Raw genomic sequence first — 21,088 nt, forward strand, 5'->3', positions numbered from 1 at the left:
CCTTGAATTTTTCTATTCAGTTGTTGGTCTCTTAAAAATTGATTTATATAATAAAAACTAGTTATATTAGGGAGACTAGACCTCTGTCCATGATATGAATTACTTACTTCCCCATCTTATCATTTGTCTTTTGACATTAATTAGGGTAGCTAGTGTGTGTGTGTGTGTGTGTGTATGTGATGCAGAAGGGCTTTTTGAATTTAAAAAAATGTTTACGTAGTCAAGATTATCAGTCTTTTATGATGTCTGGATTTTATTTTTAGTGAGAGTATGAGTCTTTCATACTCTGAAGTTACAAAAGAACTCTTCCATGTTATTTTGTAGTATTTTCATAGAGTCATTTCTACATTTCACTTATCTTAATCTATGGAGAGAGGTAGGATTGAACATAATTTTTTTTTCTTTTTTCCTAGATGGCCATTTGGTTAAGTAACTTTTCTTGTGTTAGGTTCCTATTGTATTAGGTCTCACCAGAGAACTAGCCTATTGGTCAGGATAAAGAGATTTTATTATAAGGAATTTACTCAGACAATTATGGAGGCTGGCAAGTCCAAACTCTAGTGTGGGCCAGCAGGCTGAGACCCAGGAGAGTTGATGGTGAAGATGAAGCCTGGAGGCAATCTGCTGGAGAGTTCCCTCTTGCTTTGGCGGCGGGGGGAGGGCTACAAGTTTCTTTGTCCTCTACAGGCCTTCACCTGATTGGATGAGGCCCACCCACATGATGGAGGGTGATCTGCTTTACTCAAGGTCATTGATTTAAATGTTAATTTCATTCCCAGATACTCTCCAACTTGACACATGAAATTAACCATTACAGTTATCTTTCCCTACTTCTTAAGTTTTCCTTTAAGTACAGTGTTTGAGGTTATTCTGGGTTTTTTATTCTTTTCCATTGGTCCTTCTATTAGTACACCAGCACTATACTGTTTTTATCATTTTTTTTAGTATCTGGTGGGGTTAATACATCTTCATTAGTCTTTTCAGAGTTCTCTCAGCAATTTGTGTTTGCTTTTTTTCATACAAACTTTTCATTTCTCAGCATGCTTTTTCCTAAGAATTTTGTCTTTTTTGTTGTTATTGTAATGCAGTTTTTTTCATTGTATCTTTTTTGTTTTATGTGAAATAGGGATACTTATAAAATAATAAGAGTAAAAACAAGTACCTCATTTGAACAATTATCAACACACTTGTAATAAAATAAGCGGGGTTTATTTGGCTTGGGTCGCTGCAGGCCAGTGAGAACACACTCCTGAGGAGCCTCACGGAAGATGTGGGGTTGGGAGGTTTACAGGGTTGGGTGTGCTGGATGGTTCTGAGAGGGATTAGGGAAGTGAGGGTCAGTCTGGACTGGCTGCTCATGAGACGCTGGAAGCATTTGGTGATTAGGTATCTTAATTTTGAGCCACGAGGCAGGGTTGAAGGGGTGTCCGGGCTTTGTCATTGGTAAAGAAGCACCAGTCACTTAGAGAAAGACAGTGTTAGCAAGAAGAGGCAGATGTTTAGTCATTTTTGTTGTCAGAAAGTGGCCTTGTCCAAATCTGCTTTCGGCACTGCTTTTGTGCTCTGGTGGTGCTCTGCTCTTGTTCTCGAGGCTGATTTTCCTTTTCTTCTCACATTCCTCCCCGCCCCACCCCTACCACGCCCAGTCCCTCTCCTTGAATAATTTCTCTCTCCATTCCTTCATTTGTTTAGGTAGTTTTAAATTTCTTTTATAATAGTCTCAAAAAGAACTGTTGTACTTTTTGGTTAAAATTATTCCTATATACCTTATATTTTTGTTGCTATTGTAAATATAAATTTTATATTTTTATTATTTTCTTCTTATAAGTATATACAGATATAATGAACTTGGTATATTAAATTTTTTTGTACACTGACACTGTAAGTTCTTGTTAATTCTACTAACTCTAATCATTTATAGATTCTCTTAGGTTTTCCAAAAAAAATTATTTTAAATGCTTAAAAAAAACCACTACCTTCTCCCCTTCTTTTGTCCTTCTTCAGATCAGCTTCTCCAATGCATTATTTGAAAGGACTGTTTTTGTATTATCTCTGATTTAAAAGAAGACTTTCAGCATTTCATCATTAAATATAATGTCTACTCTCTTTTTTTTCCTTTGCTTCGTAGCTGCCCACTGTTTAAGCATTTTTGTTTGTGGTTGTTGTGAATCATGTCCCCAAAATTTAGGTCACTGCTTCTGTTTAGTGGAGGGGTCTGTGACCCTCCCTTTGAGTGAAGAAGCCTCCAAATGGATCCAGCCCCAGGCTGTCTGGTGACCATCAGCTGTCTTCCAGCTGAAGCTGTTGAGACATTGTGGTGAAGATAGGCCTTCCCTTTTGTGCTTTGTCCAAATTCCTCACCCACAGAATCTGTGAGCATAATACATGGTAGTGGCTTTAGGCCTCTAAGTTTGGGGTGACTTGTTACACATCATCACTGACTGACATGGTTTGAACACTTCATAGGTGACTGTGAGGGTATTATATCAACATATTAACATCTTAATATTACATTGTCCTACAGCAGATGGTATTAGATTGATCGGTGGGTTCAGGCAGTATGGCCTCTGGGACCATTTTAAATGGAATTCCCTTCTTGAGCTTTTATAGAGCATACCATTAAGTGTTAATTTTGACCAGAAAGTCTGGTGATGGTTAGACTGTGGTTAGCCCATTCTTAAAGGAGTCATTTTTTAATTCCTCCTACCTCTCAGTATCAAGTGTAAGACAGATATTTTTCCTTTCTCTTTAGTGAGTTTTCATGCTCTTAAATGATGGATATAGCCCTTCTTAGTCCCTAATTTATTTGAGAGGTATTGTCTCCTATTTTACTCCCTTCTGGTTGGCCCTAGATTCTCCCTTTCTTCTGTTCCCTGTATAGTCACCAAGTGGAAAGTTAAAATCCCTAACAGAAGTCAATTTCTATTGCTCTCTTAGTTTCCATGTTCTTGGTTTCATTCACATTCATGCCAAGTTTGTGATCCATTTAAAAAGGCATGTTATCCAGTATTATAGATATTTTAATCATAGATACTTAGAGTATCCAATCTGCCATACTGCTGGAAGTGGTACTCTTTTTTGTTTTCTAGTTGTTTATTTGATATCTTTTATACAGTTTAAAACTATATAAACATGTAATAGATAATTTAGAACACACAGACAGTACATTCCTATCTTCTAATGAAACTTTTCAACTTCCTCCTTTATTCTTTTGAAATAAATTCATAGATAATTGTTACCTACACAAAATTCATAGATACTGTTTGTTACTACACAAGATTTTAAAGTCAGAATACTGCAGTAACTATATATGGAAAAGCTAAAGGCAAGTAGTATATAATAAAATATTGTATATTTAACTTAATAAATGTTCGGGCATGAAAGCTTGTGAAATGAATGCTTGCATGTACATGTGGGATCAGTGTGAGCCTGGCAGCTACACAAATGCACCGTGGTATCGGCCTCTCAGATGTCTTAGGCAGGGTTGTCAGTGGAGATGTCATCTTTTAAAACGGTGAGCAGCTCTTGGTCAAAGTCCAGCCAAAACAAAATATAATCTTCCCTCAGCATACATGGTAGTTTTATTCCTGGAAAATTCAGTATATAATAAAGTTGTCTTAACGATACTTTGTTCTTATATGCAAAATGGAGTTAGATTCTAGGCTTAGACGAATAGTTAGCTTTTTGTGTTGTTTGTTTTTAAATCTGAATGAATGCTGGGGCTTTTGAAATGAATGTGGGATGTGGTATGAAGATCTGTTGGATCAATTTCTCTTATACATCATATGACAATGTAGCATTCCTACCCTTACACCCTTAAATTTCATTGCATTTCCTTCCTAATACTGCCCCCTTGAAATCTTTTCAATATGAATAACTTAGGCTTCCTTATTTTTTTCTGAAATAAAATTCATACCTAATGTTACCTATATACAAAGTTTCAAACATCAGTATAATGCTGTAAATGTGATGGAAAGGACAGAAAGTTTATAATAAAATTTTGTTTTTCATAAGTAAATGCTCAGATATGTCTACATTAGAAGACTTGTGAAATAGAGGCTTGCATCTGTGTGTGTAATAACCATGAACTCCACTGGTACAAATGAGAGTGATATAATTATATTGTGTGAACAGCCCAAAATTGCGAACAGGGTTTGAATCCATGGGATTTATTACCATACAACAGCAGTAATATAAAATGAAAATATTGAACATTTTAAATAACATGCTCATGGAGTTAACAGAAAAATTAAGGTACCCTGAAATATGGAGGTATCCTAAGTTTGTAATAAAGTACACACACACACACACACACGCACACACACAGATAGAAAGAGAGTAAAAATCAGTATGTAACAGTAGGCCTGGTTTGTTCTTCCTGTAGTAGACCAAGAGATTAACTAATACAACAGTGAGATGCATTGTCCAGTCACCAAATGTTTTACTTACTCAACATGCTGACATTTCCTCCTTTCAAAAGGTGTTAATTCTTAAATTCTTTTAAAATTAATTCTTTTAAATACATTGAAAATAAGAATAGCTATTTGAAGAAGTTGCTTCCATTTGGAAGCATTTTTGTATCCTAGCTTACTTCCTCAAACTGCTTTACCCAAGATATAATAATTTGGTATAGTAGAGAAAACTTCCTTTAATGCTATAAGTTTTAATTTTTTGTTTTTTGTTTTAATTTTTTGTTTGTTTTAAAGTTTCCATTTTATCATTTTTGGGTTATAAATTATTATTATACAAACAAACAAACCAAGTTTGTTTCCTGGTTCACTGTCCCCTCCTAGCAAACTCATTACCTTCCTCTCTCCTCCTTGTACCTATAGACTCATTATCTTTTTCCTTTTACCTCTAACTCCTGTCCTACTTCATATCCACTCTCGTGAGATGCAGGTGAAGAGATCATGTTTCTCCCAGACCTTCTACCCACTGCTTCTAACGGAAGCAGCTGCTAGGTGTCAAGGGCAATGTTCCAAGAATCAAGTAACCTGAAGGGAGTTGCCTGGTATGGAAACCAGACTGTCTGTCAATACCCTTTCCTTTGACAGTGGTCTTGTGCTGATTCAGCTCTGCTTCCAGGACTGTGACAGTTGGCAGCCTTGCAGAACACTCTGTTTTCATGACTTTAAACTACGCTGTTGTTTCCGTAGCTAGAAAAAAATCTTTCTTTCAACTGAGACGAAGCGAGAGAGTAGCACAGACATATATATACTACCAACTGTAAAATAGTCAGTGGGAAGTTGTTGTATAACAAGGGGAGTCCAGCTCGAGGATGGAGGATGCCTTTGAGGACTGGGGCGGGGAGGGTGGGGGGGGGCTTGGGGGGGGGGGCGTCAAGGAAGGGAGGGAAGATGGGGATATGTGTATAAAAACGGATGATTGAACCTGGTGTACCCCCCCAAAAAAAATAAATAAATAAAAAAAAAAACAAAAAAAAACAATCAAAAAAAAAAAATCTTTCTTTCCTTAGAGAAGATTTGTAGGAGGTAACTCCATTCAAGTAAGTTTCAGTTTATTTAAAGAGGATATATCAGGATCTTTAAAAAAAAAAAAAAAAAAAAACAACTCTAGTTTAAAGCAGTGAGAGAATTTCAAACTTTTTTGGTATACTTTTTTTTCCAGCAGATAGAATTATCTCAGATTCTTGAGAGAAATATTGGGTATTATGAATGTATACTTCTCAAGGTACAACTTTTATCTTTTTAATATTTTTTTAACCTCAGGTTTATTGGAAAAGTTGCAGAAGACAGACAGGAAAAGCAAAGCATAAACTATTTATTGAATCCCTTTGTGCTTGGGAATGTTCTACATGCTGGGAATCCAGTGGTTAATAAGATATTGTGTCTGAAGTGAAGGAACTCCAAGTTGAATAGAAGGGACAACGTGGGCAGATGACAGAACAGTAGGAGAGGTGTGTTTTCAAGCCATGACTAGACATTAGTAAAAGTATCTCAGAGGAGGTCTTGAAGAATAAGTAAGAGTTCACTGGTGAGAGAAGAAATGATCTTGGGGTAGGACTAATTCTTTGCTAGTGAGAACAGAGATATAATGCCCAACCCTGAATGATACTGAACTAGACTCTAAGATTGGTTCAGTAGTCAAGGTCATTTAGAAGGAACATATTAATTATGCTTGGAACTGGTGACTTTCATTGCTTTTCCTCAATGATTAAGAATGAAGTAAAAGGTTATTTTTCAGTAATTTTTTAAAACATAAAATAGTTCTAGCTCAACAGTTCACTTGTAACAGTGGATCACTCAATAGTTAAGCCAAGCGGAAGTCTAAGTCTGTGTATATGTGAGTAGGTAGAAACAAGCGTTTAAATTATATTTTCAAAAATACCGCTTTATTTGGATATCTTTGTGGACAGCATTTTTCAAAAGGAGATGCAGTAAACAAAGTATTTGGTAGTTGGGCATCATTTTGAAAAGAAGGTGATAGCATTGGAAATGAGGGTAAAATCCTTCAGAATCAATAACTTGCCACTGAAGTCTCTGAAGGGGTTCACACGTTACGTTAAGGATATTGATGGTGATCCATTGGGGCACACACATTTCTTTACTGTTGTTGTTAAGTATTTATTCCAGTCTTTGATTCTTGTTATTTATGTAACAATGTTAATTTATAAGCCACTCCTGTTCTGCAGCTTTTGGAGACACTTAAGCAAGCGTAGAAGGCCTACATTAACTTACTCAAGTGCCCGTATCCTTTGCTTTACAAGATTTTGTTGTCAGAACAAAGACAAGGACATTTATAGCTTCCTGCCGTTGACTGACCAGCATTTAGATGTTAACACAGGACTCTGTTAATTAACTTGATAATAAAAACTTTTGGAGTATCGGTTGATAAAGGTACTATTTGTTTCAAAGGAGATTGCTGGTGGAACTTGGGGTTTCCTGTGCGTCTGCCTCTTCCCTTCTTGCCGACCCTACTTGCAGTTGTCTTAGGCTTTGAACCAGGGCTGGGGATTTCATGTTACGTTTAAAGAGCTTGTGAGCATCTGAGGAGAAAACTTTTAAGTTATTTTCAGGTCTGAGCAAGGCCCACTCTTAGACTGATTTCTGCTTGTTAGCTTGGGTAACCAACCACATAACTGCTTCTAGGCTCCGGTTGGAGACACTCCTGGGAGCTCAGGTGGTGCTCAGGCCGCTGGCAGCCTGCTTGGCAGGCTCTTGGCTGGGGTGGTCAGAGATTAGGAGGATGGGAATGAGAAAGTGGCGACTTTTCCTCTCCTACTTTTTTCTCCCTTGGGAGACAGAGCAGTGTATTAAAAACTCAGCACTAATTTTGAATATGCTATAGATGTAATTTGCTGACGTAAAAGTTTCTGTTCATGTAGAATGGTCAGTTCTGTGTGTATATTTGTGTGTGTTTTGTTTTGTTTCTTGTTATTCCTAAAAGCTTCTTAAATAATCAAATAGAAAAAACTACTGGAGAATGAAGAAAAACCTTTCAATAATGTTAGAATTTGTTATGAATGTTTTGTTTTTTAATTGCTGTAAAAATCAGGATGATCCTGTGCAACTGTGCCTGCCTGGGTCTTTGCTTTTATTTTATGAAAAGTGGAGAAAAGGAGGAGAAAAGATTGTTTCCAGTAATAAAGCATTTTTGGCTCTTTGATGGAAAACTTTCAATAGTTACTCTTTTTATGTTTTGGATTATAACTGCATTGGATTATAATTTGATAATGCTATTCATATTCATGTTTAAAATATTTTTTAAATAATTTTTTTTCTTCCAAGTATCAGAATTAAAGGGAAACAAAGCCAGGAAGTGAGGAATTATACATTAATAACTATTTTCAGTACTTAATATACTTTTAGAAAGGTGATAGAAGTTTCTTCCTGAGAAGAGCAACCTGAAAGCCACAGACAGGCGTGGAGCACGTGTGCAGCCTGGTTCTGGTTTAGGCTGTGCTCTGACGATGTCCGGCAGCTGCTCATCAGAGTATCAGGCTTGCTTAGAAATGTGCAGAAGATCAACTCAGCTGACTATTACTGTCTGCTGTGCTGATAAAAGAGGGAAATCTTACATTGTTTAAGATATGTTTTATTAAAAGCTGAAGAAAAACCTCAAACACAAGAGCAGGATTTGGTCTAAAAATCATTTAGGCTCCACACCATTCCCTGTTTCTAACGTAACTGTAATAGTGGGTGAGCTTTTTTAAGTTCTTTCCCTCACTTTTTTCTTCCCCCTCTCCTCCAGCTCCATCTCTGTCTCCAGTAGAGGTGGAGCCATGGGATTGAACTGGGTGCCCTGACACTTGGGTACCCTTGGGAGTTGTTCTCTAGGTCTTTATCCTGGTTGCCCAGACTCAGCGCGTGGGTGGAGGAGGAAGCCTCTCCTCTGTATATGGGGACCTTGTGTGGAACTGGCACTCACACCTGAAGTGGTTCTCTTTGTACCCCTTCAATTTCCTCTTCTCTCTGATGGCCCACCGCTTTCCCCCACTGGGATTGAGGGATGAAGTTGAGGATAGAATAGGTTATGCAGTTAAAAGCACCATCGAGGCTCATTATACTTATTTATACAGTTCTCTTTCCTTGCTATTTAAATTCTGACACTAGGGAGACTGAGGAATTTTTGTTTTTCCTGGATTGTTTTTTGCTACCCTGTTATCTTCTTTTGTCTTTAAATGCTCATTTCCATTTGTTGAAGTATAGAAAAGAAAGTAAAACATAAATTACATATATAACATTAAAATTCTTCCTTCATCAATTTCTTTGATTTTTAAAAATTCTTAGAGTAACAAGCTCTATGTATATGTATTCCAGAAGATGATTATCTGCAGATGTTTGAAACATCGGGTCACTTTTAGAATTGCATTGCTAGTGTGGGTAGTGACCACCTTATTTTCCTGAAAGGATAGCAGCACCAGGGATTTTCCTCAGAGTGCTAGACTTTTGGGGAGAGGAATGGATTCATGTCTCTTTGCATTAGCCTTGGGAGGTGAAGGAAGGATAGAGACCGAAGTAGGGTAAGACAGAACCATTGGATAAGTGTACAGCTGTGGTTTTCTAAAAACAAAAAAAGAAGGGATTGTCTGCATCAGAACCACCTGGAGTGTTTGCTCAAGTAAATTCTCTTACTCCAAAACTGTTTGGGGGCGTGGGGTAGGGGTGTGAGGGGGTGGAGGAACCTGGGGATCTGCATTTAGCTCTAACAGGCAATTCTGATGCAGTCCAACGTTTGAGAGCCACTGAAGAGCAGAAGTACCAACCAGTGCTTTCCAGTCTTTTACTCTAGCATGGCGGATGTGTGTTATCTCATATATTACGTTAACAGTGATCCTCAGAGGTCATACAGCAAGTTATGCCTGAACGTGGTGGGGCTTGGTCTTGATCCCAACTCTAAGTTAATCTTTTAAAGGGTTTACTGTCTTCTTTGTTGCTGTTGCCAGTAGAGATGCGTTTTGTTCCAGAGATAGGCTGATATTCAAGCCTTAAGGCCACTAATATGGGCCTTTGCAATTGTAAACCCAGGATTTTCAAATCTTAGTGAGCATTAGAATCTCCTGGAAGGCTTGTCAAAACACAGATTATTGAACTGAATACCCAGAGTTTCTGACTTTGTAGTTCGGACCTTGGGTGAGTTACTCAACCTCTGTGCCTCAGTTTCTTCATCTGAAAGTAGTACTTATTTCGTGGAGTTGATGTCAGGACCGTAAGCATTTATTCAGTGAGTCAAGCACTCTGAAGAGTGCCTGGTGAATAGTGAATGTTACGTAGTTGCTAGCTGCTGCCCTCAGCAGCAGCATGGTCACAGGGTAAAGTCCCAGAGGTTCAGTGCAAATTTTGATTCTTATTCTTAAATGTGGTTTTAGATAATGTAAATAACAGTAGCTGATGTTTATTGAACATTTAAATGTGTCAAGCACTGTGCTAATTGCTTAGTCTCTCCTTTAATCATTAATATAACTTTTGGAGGTACGTTTCTATGTCTTGGTTTTATGGATAAGGAAATTTTCAAGTGATAAATTATAGAGCTGGGTTTTCTTTTTGCTCTGTATATTATTATTATTATCATTATTATTACTACATATACTGTTTTTCCCTATAAAAAGCACAGCTGAACGTTTCCTCTCGTTTGCTTTGTGAGTTTAATAAAATAATCTTAAAAATCTTAATTACTTTAGTCCTTAGCTCTTGAGTATCTTCATATTTCTCTTTAGTATTTTAGGAGAAGTGAAATTTAGGCAACCATGTGGCTTCCCTTTTCACTCTGGACCCCCTGTTAGTTTAGGAAGAAGTTCTTGCAAAAACCGAAATAAAATAAAGGATTTTCTTAAGTCTTGAATGCCAGAGTGGTGTGGTCTCCAGGGTCCTAACTTGATTAATGTACGGGAGGCAGCTACTCTTGCTGGTGGTCCTCTCTTTAATCTCCAGTCCTCTCAGGGTTTCTCTTTACTGCAGGCATAGGGGCAGCTGGGTCCTCAGGTATACTGGTAAGTCCTGTGTCATAGTGACATTCTTGTTGATGGCAGGCTACAAGTTTAGTGAGAAATCTATTATCAATATTAATGAGACTCATGAGGAAGAAAATATCATAAAGTAGTTTGGACAAACCTGTTCTTTTTCTAGAATGTTTAAGAAATGGAAATAATTATTCCTTTGAATTAATAGAAAATAAGCAATATTCTGAATCTCGCCTTTGGATTACAGATATTATGGCTTTAATATAAGCTTAGAGTCTGCCTATGGAATCAGTAACAGTAAGAAACCATTTGAGCTTTGGTCCTGTGATTTTTTTAATCTAATATAAAAGATTTTTGGAGCAAGGGTAAAGGAAGACACAGGGGAGAGTACTGATATGGACGTAGAATTAAAGTGACTTAACATTATCCTAAAAAATACCAGTCATGATATATATTAAAAAAAAAAAACCCATTCAGTCCCTATTCTTAAAGTACCATGTGCCTCAGCACAGGGAGTGAAGGAGGCACTGTAGCCTGAGTCTTCTCAGCTTCGCTCAATTGAGTAGTTTCCAGAGTAGGAAACTGAACTCCGGAAAATTTGTTCAGGGTTGCACAGCTAGTGAATAGTCCAGAAGTTGGAATTTGAGCTTGAGTTGGTTTGACTCAAGTGATCCGTGGCTGGAAAAGGCATCTTAGAGTCAGTGAAATTAGAAACTGGGCCTTTAAGAGGCTGGGTCAAGGTAAGTGTAAGAGTGTCAGATTTAGGCGAGGAAGGCAGCTTGATTAGGAGATGAGGTCCAGAAGGGGTCATTGAGTCAATAGTAAGGAGGTTTTACCTGGTGACCTAGGGGGAAATGAAACTGGGAAGGTTAATTTGGTTAAAGATTATGGAGGGATTTTTTTTTTTTTTTTTAAAGATAGCTAAGTGTTAGGATTAAATAGTACAGCAAACATGTTAGAGATAAAATGGGGGGCGGGGTAAGAGACTGTGAAAGATAAATGATCAATGCATAGTGGACTTTCTTGGAGATTGAGGATTAAAGGCAAGGGACAAAATAAGAAGTTTTGTAGTCTTTCAGGTGAAGGCCGGAGTCTGCACCACAGCCTCAGCCCCAATTCTGGATTCCTGAGTTCGTCTTTCATACCATTAACTCCATTTTCCTTTAAATGGACATTTTCAAACAATGAACAGAGGTAGATAAAAATACGAGCCCCACGCATCCATCACTCAGCCTTCCACGATTGTATGTACACATTCATTGTACACCTTCTCATTGTATGTACATGTTCACTTCCTTCACCCCCGACCCCTGCCCTCAATAGTATTTTGAAGTAAATCCCATATTGTGTCATTTAATCTGTCAGTATTTCAGTATATAGCTCTAAAAGATAAAGGGCTTAAAAAAAGAAACATTAACGTAATTCAGTTATCACATTTAAAAAGTATTTTTTCATACCAGTTATCCAGCGTTCAAATTTCTAGTAGTTTCATAAATGGATTAAATGTTTCTGTTTAATTTACATTGTGGGGTAGTTTGAATCAAGGTCCAAATAAAATCCACTCTCATGGTTGATACCTTTTTATCTATAAAGTGTCCTCTTTCTTCATCTCTCCATCTCTTCCTCTCTCCTTTTCTTTTTGCTGTTACAACTTATTTGTTGAAGAAACAAGGTCATTTTTCTAGTAGAGGTTCCCACAGTTTGAGATTTGCTGATTGATTTGCTATGGTTTAATGTATTCCTCAGCCCTTTTTAATTTCCTATAAATTGGTAGTTAGATATACAGGCTTTATCAAACTCATTATCAGTTTTTTTTTTTTGCAAGACTATTTCATTGCTGTTTTGTTCATTAGGAGGTAAAGGATGTCTTGATTTTTCTCTCTTTTACGATAGTCTTTTCCCTCCCTCTTAATTTCCAGTATTTTTTTTTTTTTTACTACATTCTTTTGTAGTCATCTTTTTGCCTTAAGACTGCCAGTAACAAATAGCAAAATGTGTTCTGTAGCACATTGCTACCAGGCAGTGTAGCTGTTAACATGATAAATATTCTTGGACATGAGCCCAAGTTTTGTTCAGTTTTATGTTTGTCCTCATACATTTATTTTTGTATCGCTGTGTCTAATTTTAAGTGTAAGCTCTTAGAAGGCATTCAGTCAGTAATTCACCAGGCTTTTGAGTACCTGTCAGTGCTCAGCACTGAGAACCTGGGAGGAAGCAAGATATCCAGTTCAGGAGATACACAAACAAATAGTTAACAATTTATAATGCTGTATTTTAAGAGTACATCTGAAGTCGGTGTGAGGTAGTTTGGAGGAATGGAAGAGTTCATTTCTAGCAGAACCTTGAAGACAGAGATGCTTCACAGACACAGAAGGAAGGGCATCCACCTGAACCGAGAGAGTTGCATGTGCAGAGGTGGCCTTGAGGGAGCCTGTGAGCAGTCAAGTGGGTGAAGCTGGGGACTTGCAGTGGGCCCTGGGGAAGCCATGATGAAGCTGGGGTGGCAGCTGGAGCTTGTTTGACGAGCTCTTCTGTGCCAAACCAAGGAGTGGACCTCATTCTGTAGGCAGCATGGAGGAGGCGTTTCCAAGCAGTAGTGCACCATGGCCATTTGTATTTTAGCAAGTCTGCTGTGGTGGCATGGCAGGCAGGAGGCTGTAGTGTAAAGGGCCTGGCAGTGGGAGGGAAGACGAAGGGGATGGACTTGACAGTGATTTTAGGGTTGGTCATGTGTCAGATGTATATTGATGGTGAAAGAGATAAGGGGTGTGGAATAGCTCTGAGAAGTCCCATGTGGATGGTGATGCTCTTGATCAGGTGGCAACCTGAAGGAAGGGGATCAGATTTGAGGAGGACAGTTAGCAGAGTCATTTCTGGACATGAGTACAAGGGACTCCTTCATAATGCAGTTAAAATGTATGGGGGAAAAATTTTTTAAAAATAAAATAAACTAAAATGTATGGGACTTGAAGTAGAGGGATTCGCAGTCATCACCATCCAGGGGTCAACGTGGAGTCCTTAGAGTGAGAGAGGAACCAGCAGAGGATCCTTAAACGAATATAACCTGAGGAGGCAGGATGGGTCTCTTCATCAGCCTGTGGACCTTAAACAACTACGGTGATAATGAGTGGTAGATAGAGTGGCCTTGTATTCAAATTTGTGGGAGTCTGAAATTTTAATATTTCTTTTATTCATAATATTCTAATTGAATGTTTTGGAAGTATCCCACATATAAAATACTTAAGATTCATAATTTTTGAAAGGGGAATTTAGGAGAAAAAGTGGACGCCTGGGATAATACCTTAAAAAAGTTACAGTTACAGCAAATCCTTATGATAGTGCTTGAAGCTTCCAGTTGTCTAGAGTTCAGTTAGGGGAGAATTGAAAATTTGTCCATCACGTTGAGATACTAGCACTGTGCTCAGACACTAGCTGTGCAAATTGCTTGAGGTCTTGTTTCCTCATGGTAAAAAAACAAGATGATAGATAATAGGGACTATCTTCTGGGGTTATTCTAAGGGTGAACTGTGCGCAGTACCTGTCATTGAGCCCTGCCTGCAATGTCAGCTGTCCTAGTTAATACTGTTTCCATTAGGGTGTTCCTGAGGAGGCCGGGGGGTGATTGTACCATCCTCGAAACGGATACTTTATAGGTTTATATTGCTTTCTTTTTGGAAAGGATATTTTAAATTTATGTATCTATAAAGTAAAATAGGTCAGTAGCACATGAAGCTTCTTGAGCAGATTGATGATTTCACGTGACTGTGGCAACCCTGTGTGGCCAGCAGGCATTTTCTCTGGAGTCAATCCCATTCTCCCCTCCACTACAGTGTCTTGCATGCCAGGACCCTATCTGTTTCCCGTTAGTATTTGGATTTGATGATAGGAGTTTCCAAAGCTGGACGAGAAAAGGAGCACTGGATATTCTGACCTGGATATTGTGGGGTGTTGTGAGGCTGCTCAAGTCCTCGTCACCTCACTGTGGGTTGTTGCGGTAGTAAGTCCCATCAGCGTTCTCTTTCTAGTGCCTCTGTGCGTCACGTGATTATTGGAAAAGCCTTTCTTAAATAACACAAGAATCACCACGTTCGAGATCTAGAAGGCCTAGTGGCTCCCTGTTGCCTTTGTTTCAGATCTGCAGCTCTCTCTGCAGGCAGGGCTCTGAAGACCACCAGTGTTTGCTGGCTTATCTCCCCCCTCCTCCCCATTCTCTTAGTACCACAGCTGTTTGTCTCAATTGTTTTCTTTTGTTACTGTCTACCAGTCCTCCCACCTCTCCCCTGGTTTGCTGCTTTTTGTACTGTGTTTAGACATATTGTGATGCTAAGGTAAACATCTTTAGTAAAGTGATGGACTGTGCCTGTAAATTGATACTTCTTTTGCTGAGAGCACTTTGCCAGCCTCCATCAAAATTTTAAATGTACCAACTCTTTGGCAGAAATTCTCCTTGTGGAGATTTATGCTACAGAAATATTTCACCTGAAGATGTATGCACAAGGATATTTATTATAGTGCTGTATGAAGTTGGGAAAGACTGGGAACAACCTAAATGTCCATCAATAGGGGACTGGTTAAATAAGTCACAGAACTGACTAATACAATACTGCATAGGGAAAAAAGAGAGGTAGACATTTAGGTGCAGATATACAAGGAGATAATGTGTTGTTAAGGGACCACAAAATAGACTGTATGCAGCCAATATGCCCCAGTTGTTTTTAAAGGAAAAGGGATTTAAATTCACATTTATACTTGGTTGTGCATTGAATGATTGTGGAAAGATAAATAACAACCTATTAGCAGTAACTTTTGTGGAGGGGATCCTGGGAAACAGGAGGCAGTCTTTCTTTTCATTGTTTATCTCTTTGTATCTTTCGAACTCAGACCATGGGCATATTTTTCCTTTTTAAATTTTTTTAAAGTGTCCTTGACATTTTATTCTGTATTTTCTTCATAGTCTCATGTTGCCATTAATATTTAAATTTATTTCATTATATAAGAAGACAGAGGTACTCCTGCCCTTGGCCTTTACACTAGAGCCACGTGACAGTTTTGATCTCATCCTTTCTCGCAGTAACACACTATAACTGGTGTTTCCTTCCTGATCATGCTTCACACTGTAAGATGTAAAGCGCCAGCAAAAGGCGTGGTCCATACAAGATATTCAGTAAATGTTGAGACATTTGTTAATAGTAACACCTAAGCAAAAACTTCTGAAACAAATGTGTATGTGCCCAGGATCCCAAGCTCTTTTCACACTTTTGTTGTTTTGAGTCAGTCTCCCTTTTACCTTTGGTCTATAACGTAAAGAAGGTTAAAACCAGAATCCATCAATGGTGAAAAGCTTGTGGGTGAGATGAAGAAAAATAATACTGATGAAGGACTCTGAAAGTAAACCACACTTTTCCTTGTGTGGCTTCTTTGTGTTGCAGTATTATCACAGTGTGATATTTTGTTAGTCACAGCTGTGTATTGTCACAGTGGCAGTCTGTGTGTGTGTGTGAACTAGTGTGCAAGCTAGTGTGCACTGGTTTAAACTTGTGAATAACAGAGACTGCAGTGATGTGTTAAACATGAAGTTTGTGCATAGTTGTTAGTTTATAAAATATGGTGTTGAACGTAGTTCTTATTTTCTGATACTGACATTGCCCTCTTGTTGTCTGTTAAATTACTTATTCCTACTTACTCTTCCTGAGATGAAAATAAGTACCTACCAAAAAATAAATATAGCTCTGAAGGGAAAAAAGCTCAGGTTTGTTATGAGATGTAACTTTTGTATCTTTATTAAAGCTGCGAAGCATAGACTTTATAGTCCCAATGTAAGTTATATATAGATGATGATTGTTTTAGGCTAAAACTTGGTACCTTTTCTGGATGTTCTGTCAGTTAAATTAATCCTTATGTTCAAACATAAAATGAAGCAGAACAAGTTCCATTTTCAGTGATTCTCACTAAATTTTGTTTTGGTTTTATTTCCAACTGTATTTAATAACTGAGAGTCTCTTGTGGTTAGGAATTGTGTTCGAGACTTTGGTGGAATCTAATTATTTTAAACTTTTAAGCCTTAAGAAATGAAATGTAAAGTCGTAGTAAAATTTCCTGATGGCTTTCATAGTCTATTTAGTTCAGTGTTGCTTATTTTAGTACGGACAGTATCTGAATTAAAATGTGTATTTACTATAGTTGTAATGGTCTTTTTCAACTCGTTTAAAAATCAGTTCATTTAGCTACAAAGAGAAAACAAAAGGAAATTTAAAAGGCTTATAAGCATAGGGCGTGTGAGCTTGCCTGTTCCTGTTTCTTAATAGTTTACTAAAACAAGTGTCTAAGCACTGCCTGTAAACCATGTGTGTGCACGTATGTGTTTGAGGCACAGGTGGGGATCTGCTCATTTGTTTGCCCATTGTGAGGCTGTCCTGTACCTTTGTGCGGTTTTTTGTAACCGGGTGAAGGTCCCTGAATGGAGGCCTTATGCCCTGCTTGATTTTGAAATCCTCGCTGTTAATCTAAAGGAACCTGCAGGACATGCATCTGGAAGTCCATGTGACAAGTGAAAGTTGGGGATCCAGAAGCAGGTGGTGGCGGGGTAGGGGGTGTGTAAGAGTGGTAATCATCTTCCAGCCTTGGCTTTTGTCCCCCACAGCCTAATGTTACCCTCTGCCAGCAGCCAGATTGAAGAGTTACCCTTTTAAGTATCCTTGGGTAGCCTGTGCTCAGAGACCTCACCTAAATGTTACCAGATAAAAACCTGGACAACTGGGTGTAATTATCTTACAAAATGTAGTACTGACTGGGCATTCTACACTACTGTTAGAGGTTAGATACCTTGATTGGTTGTGTGTGTCTGTTGGCGGGGGGATGTTATGTAAAGGGAGAAGAGTTGCTTGGGAAATGCTGAATTCTCGGCATGTTCTTTACTTCAGAGCCTGTTTAAAGGCAGGTTGTACCAACACTTGGCTAGTTAAGTCTAGTTTGTACAGCTTGTGTACTTTTAGAACCAGCTATTGGTCCAAAGTTTCTTGGCTTAAGAAGCTGTGTAATTGTAAGTGTATACTGTATGAGAAAGGGGTGGGGCAGCAGAAGCTTTTTATAGGGTTTCAACTCATTAACATTAATTTTTAAAGTAATATTTTGCAAATTTAACAGGGTGAGTAGAACTTATATATGATGTTTCTTTAACTCTAACACATATTTAAAACTGACAGGGAAAAGGAGAGAATTTTTTTTAACTGATATTTTCCATTCTTCCTTTTCTTCCCAATCAGAAACTGGTTCTTCAACTTTCAGTGCCAATTAAGACATGCTATAATAAGCATTTTACATTCTGTCCTGCTGTTTGACTTTGGGTGTAAACGGGGGTAGACTGTTTAGTAACTGAACATACATAGTTAAACAGCTAGAAATCTGACATACAGTAACTTTGGTGTGGTATTTGGTTTATATAATATTATTTCAGCATAATACTAAAGCCATGCAGAGTTCCTCCTGGAAAAGTGTTCAACAGGATGCCAGAAAGGCCATGTTAATAATAAGTTCCTCTACTTCAGTAGATTTTTTTTTAGTGTGTTTTGTTCCCCACTGCTGTTTTATTCTTTATTGTGGTTCTTTGGTAACTATGCCATGTGATATATGGAATTCTGTGAGTGTTTATTGGTTTTGTGGAAACCCCAGGATACTGTTAGCTTAATAACTGTGTTGTTTTGTGGGTTACTGAGAGGACATATTAAAAGTCAGTTGAGAATAAAGTTTTCATTAATTATTTTAACATTTTCAAGGTAATGCTAAACTCAGTTCAACCGAAATCAGAATTAAACAATAACATGAGCTTTTGGTTTGCTCTGGTTTAAGAGAGTTTGGATATAACTGGCTTTCTTTTCCATCTTTTATTGACTGTCACCTTCCTGCAAAACTCAAATATGGTCTTTAGTTTGTATTGTTGCATAATAAATTTAATTGTTAGTTATATGTATTTTTGCTCTTGATGATTCACTACCTTTTTGTATTTTATTTTTGTTTTTGAGGTTACAGAAATGATCATTATAACATATATCTGCTTAAATGTAACATGAGTTGATACTTTGTGATAAGCCTTTGCTTCATTTTGATTACCAAAGAAGCTTGTAACTCACTGAGATATTTGTTTATATTTGTGTTTGCTTAGGATATGTCTCAGGAAGGCTATGGAACTAGGTCTCAACCTCCTCTGGCTCCTGGAAAACCTAACCATGAAGACTTGAATTTAATACAACAAGAAAGACCATCAAGTTTACCAGTAAGACTATTAATGTACTGATTTGAAAATGCAGTGAGTTACAGATTTCTAAAAAGAGCATTTGTTTTTGTTTGTTCTACTCTATATTAAGACTTGGGGGAAAAGTTTCTAGATTTCAGATATATTTGTGATTTATTAATTTATTTTTTTACAATTTCCTTCTTGAAGGAGCTGTATAGTCCTGAATAAGTCTGTTTCATCTGTAGGTGGCTCCGAGTCCACTGTTAGTAGGTATCTCTGAGTCCAGTTGGAAGCTTTTATTTGGCTGATAGTTTTTGTGGCGGAAAGGTGTTTCTGTTGCACGGTTTTCTTTGCATAGCCTGTTGCTTTCTGGTAATGATTCAGAACAGAGGTATCTATATAATAGCTAAATGTAAAGAAGTTCCCATTTGGCAAATAATATACATGATGAGATAAAGCATCCAGTGGTAATTTGAATTTCTTCTGGAACTTTATGTAATGAGAAATCACCCAGTTTTTTTCACCCAAAAGAACATATTTTAGTTTAAAATTGGAAAATACAGCTTATAAGTATTTCCATTAGCAAATCATTGAATTGGGTATATATTGACTGTACTGGGTATATGTTGACTGTATTGGGTATATATTGGATATATATTGATTGTATTGGGTCTATATTGAGAAGTAACTAAATTCTAAGTTACATGTTAACGCCCTTAAGTAGTTCATCTGTGCTTAATTTTCTTTTTTTCATAGGCAACCTCATATAAATGAGGTTTTTCTTATAAATTAAAAGAATATATATGTGTAAATTTTTATATTTTCTTGTTAAAATATTTTGATTTCAAGAATTACTGTTATTGCTTAATCTCTATTAAGAAGTTGTGTTTGATAGGAATTCAGACTAGCCATGATTTTAATTTGAATTTCAAATATGTTTACATTAAGTAAGATTTATTATATTAATTTGAAACATTTGAGAACCGGCATTTGTAAAGAGCGTTATACATGACATTTGGTGCATACCATACCCGTTTTTAAGTTATATGTACCCTAAGAGTAGAAGGTAAGTGATGGCTACAGGATGTATGTCTTTGAATCTGACGCACATGTATTTGAAACCCTAATTTTTATAGCTTTTATTTTTACGATGGGAGGTGGGTAAAATTTATTGTGGTCATTTTTTAGTGACATTGGAATATTTATTGTTTAGTTATTTGGTTTTTGAAGGAATGGAAAAGGTAATGGCCTCTGTGTTCTTTGCTGTAAGCTTTTTCCTTCAGCAGATAACTCACAGCTTGGTGAGCTTGAAGTGTGTGTGTGTGCGCGCGCACGTGCACGCACACATAGATGCATGTAAATGCTCTTGATAAATGCAACATTTGCTGAATGTTTGGAAATTGGCTTGTGATTTTCAGAAATTTTAAACTGACTCATGGGAAGGTGGACAGTGGTGGACAGTGAACTCTACTTTTTTCCACCAGATTTTTAGTGTTTTAGATAAGCCCAACTTTGTAGGTTTGTTATTGGCTGGTGATGTGTAATGTTTTACAGTTTGGAAAATTTGTTATAAGTTGATTCTGATTTTCTACATAGCTATAAGAATAGTTTGCAGTGTACTGCTTTCCTCATATCCATTTGAACTTTTACATCACCTACTAGGCTATGCTTCTTTTCACTGCCCTGCTTTGGAATGAATTGTTGACATTCAGCTAACTCTACAGCATAATAATTAGCGGGGAATGAAGTATGGTAGTCCCAGAAAACTGAAGAGTTCTGCTTTGGGATGGTGTGTTTTAAGTTGATTACTGGCAAAGGAGCTCAGAGTATTTTAGGAAGTGAACCAATATATTCTTCAACAGTTAAGTCTTTTGGGTTGTCCTATTTGTATACATATAATGGCTTACTTGCCTCCTTAATGTTTATCGTGCCTCCTTCCCTAGAGGATTTAATGTTGCTCATAATATAAATTTTCTAATGAAGCTATTAAAAAAAGAAATACCCTAATTGGTAGTTTCTTTTTGTTTTTGTAACTCACAGATAAATAGGATGCTGATTGACTCAATAACATTTCAATTATCTTTTTTTAGAGAGGAAAGTTTCCAGGTTTTATGGTGAGTACATAGAAGCATCTGTTACTGAACAAAGGACAAAATGTAGATCAGTTGGTTGTACCTACCTAAATCCCCAGCCTCCAATCTGTTAGGATGAAAATTGGCTTTACTTAAATGAATTTTAGAGTTCCATGTTTCTTTCAACAGGCTTTGTATAGAAAGTTTTTTTATATAGGATTTGCAAATATATTTTATTTATGTAGACACTGCATCAAGATGTTATATAAAACTAAGGTATTTACAGTTTTGGGGCGAGATTTGTTGGTATTCTATATGGCTCTAATATGTATTTTTACTCTTATTAAATATTTTAGTTCTCTAACT

The 21,088-nt window shown here is 37.3% G+C and overlaps 1 protein-coding gene across 7 annotated transcripts in view; it reads left to right on the forward strand.

Annotated features, from left to right (window-relative positions):
• ARID1B (AT-rich interaction domain 1B) overlaps positions 1–21,088 on the forward strand; it is a 389,909-nt gene that overhangs the window by 122,021 nt on the left and 246,800 nt on the right. For all 7 annotated transcript variants that reach the window (XM_057739653.1, XM_057739658.1, XM_057739654.1 and 4 more), the window contains one exon: positions 18,579–18,689. In XM_057739653.1, the coding sequence (XP_057595636.1) occupies positions 18,579–18,689 (111 nt within the window). The remainder of the gene's footprint in view (positions 1–18,578; positions 18,690–21,088) is intronic.

This window comes from Hippopotamus amphibius, chromosome 6, assembly GCF_030028045.1.
Source record: "Hippopotamus amphibius kiboko isolate mHipAmp2 chromosome 6, mHipAmp2.hap2, whole genome shotgun sequence".
Classification (NCBI taxonomy): Eukaryota; Metazoa; Chordata; class Mammalia; order Artiodactyla; family Hippopotamidae; genus Hippopotamus; species Hippopotamus amphibius.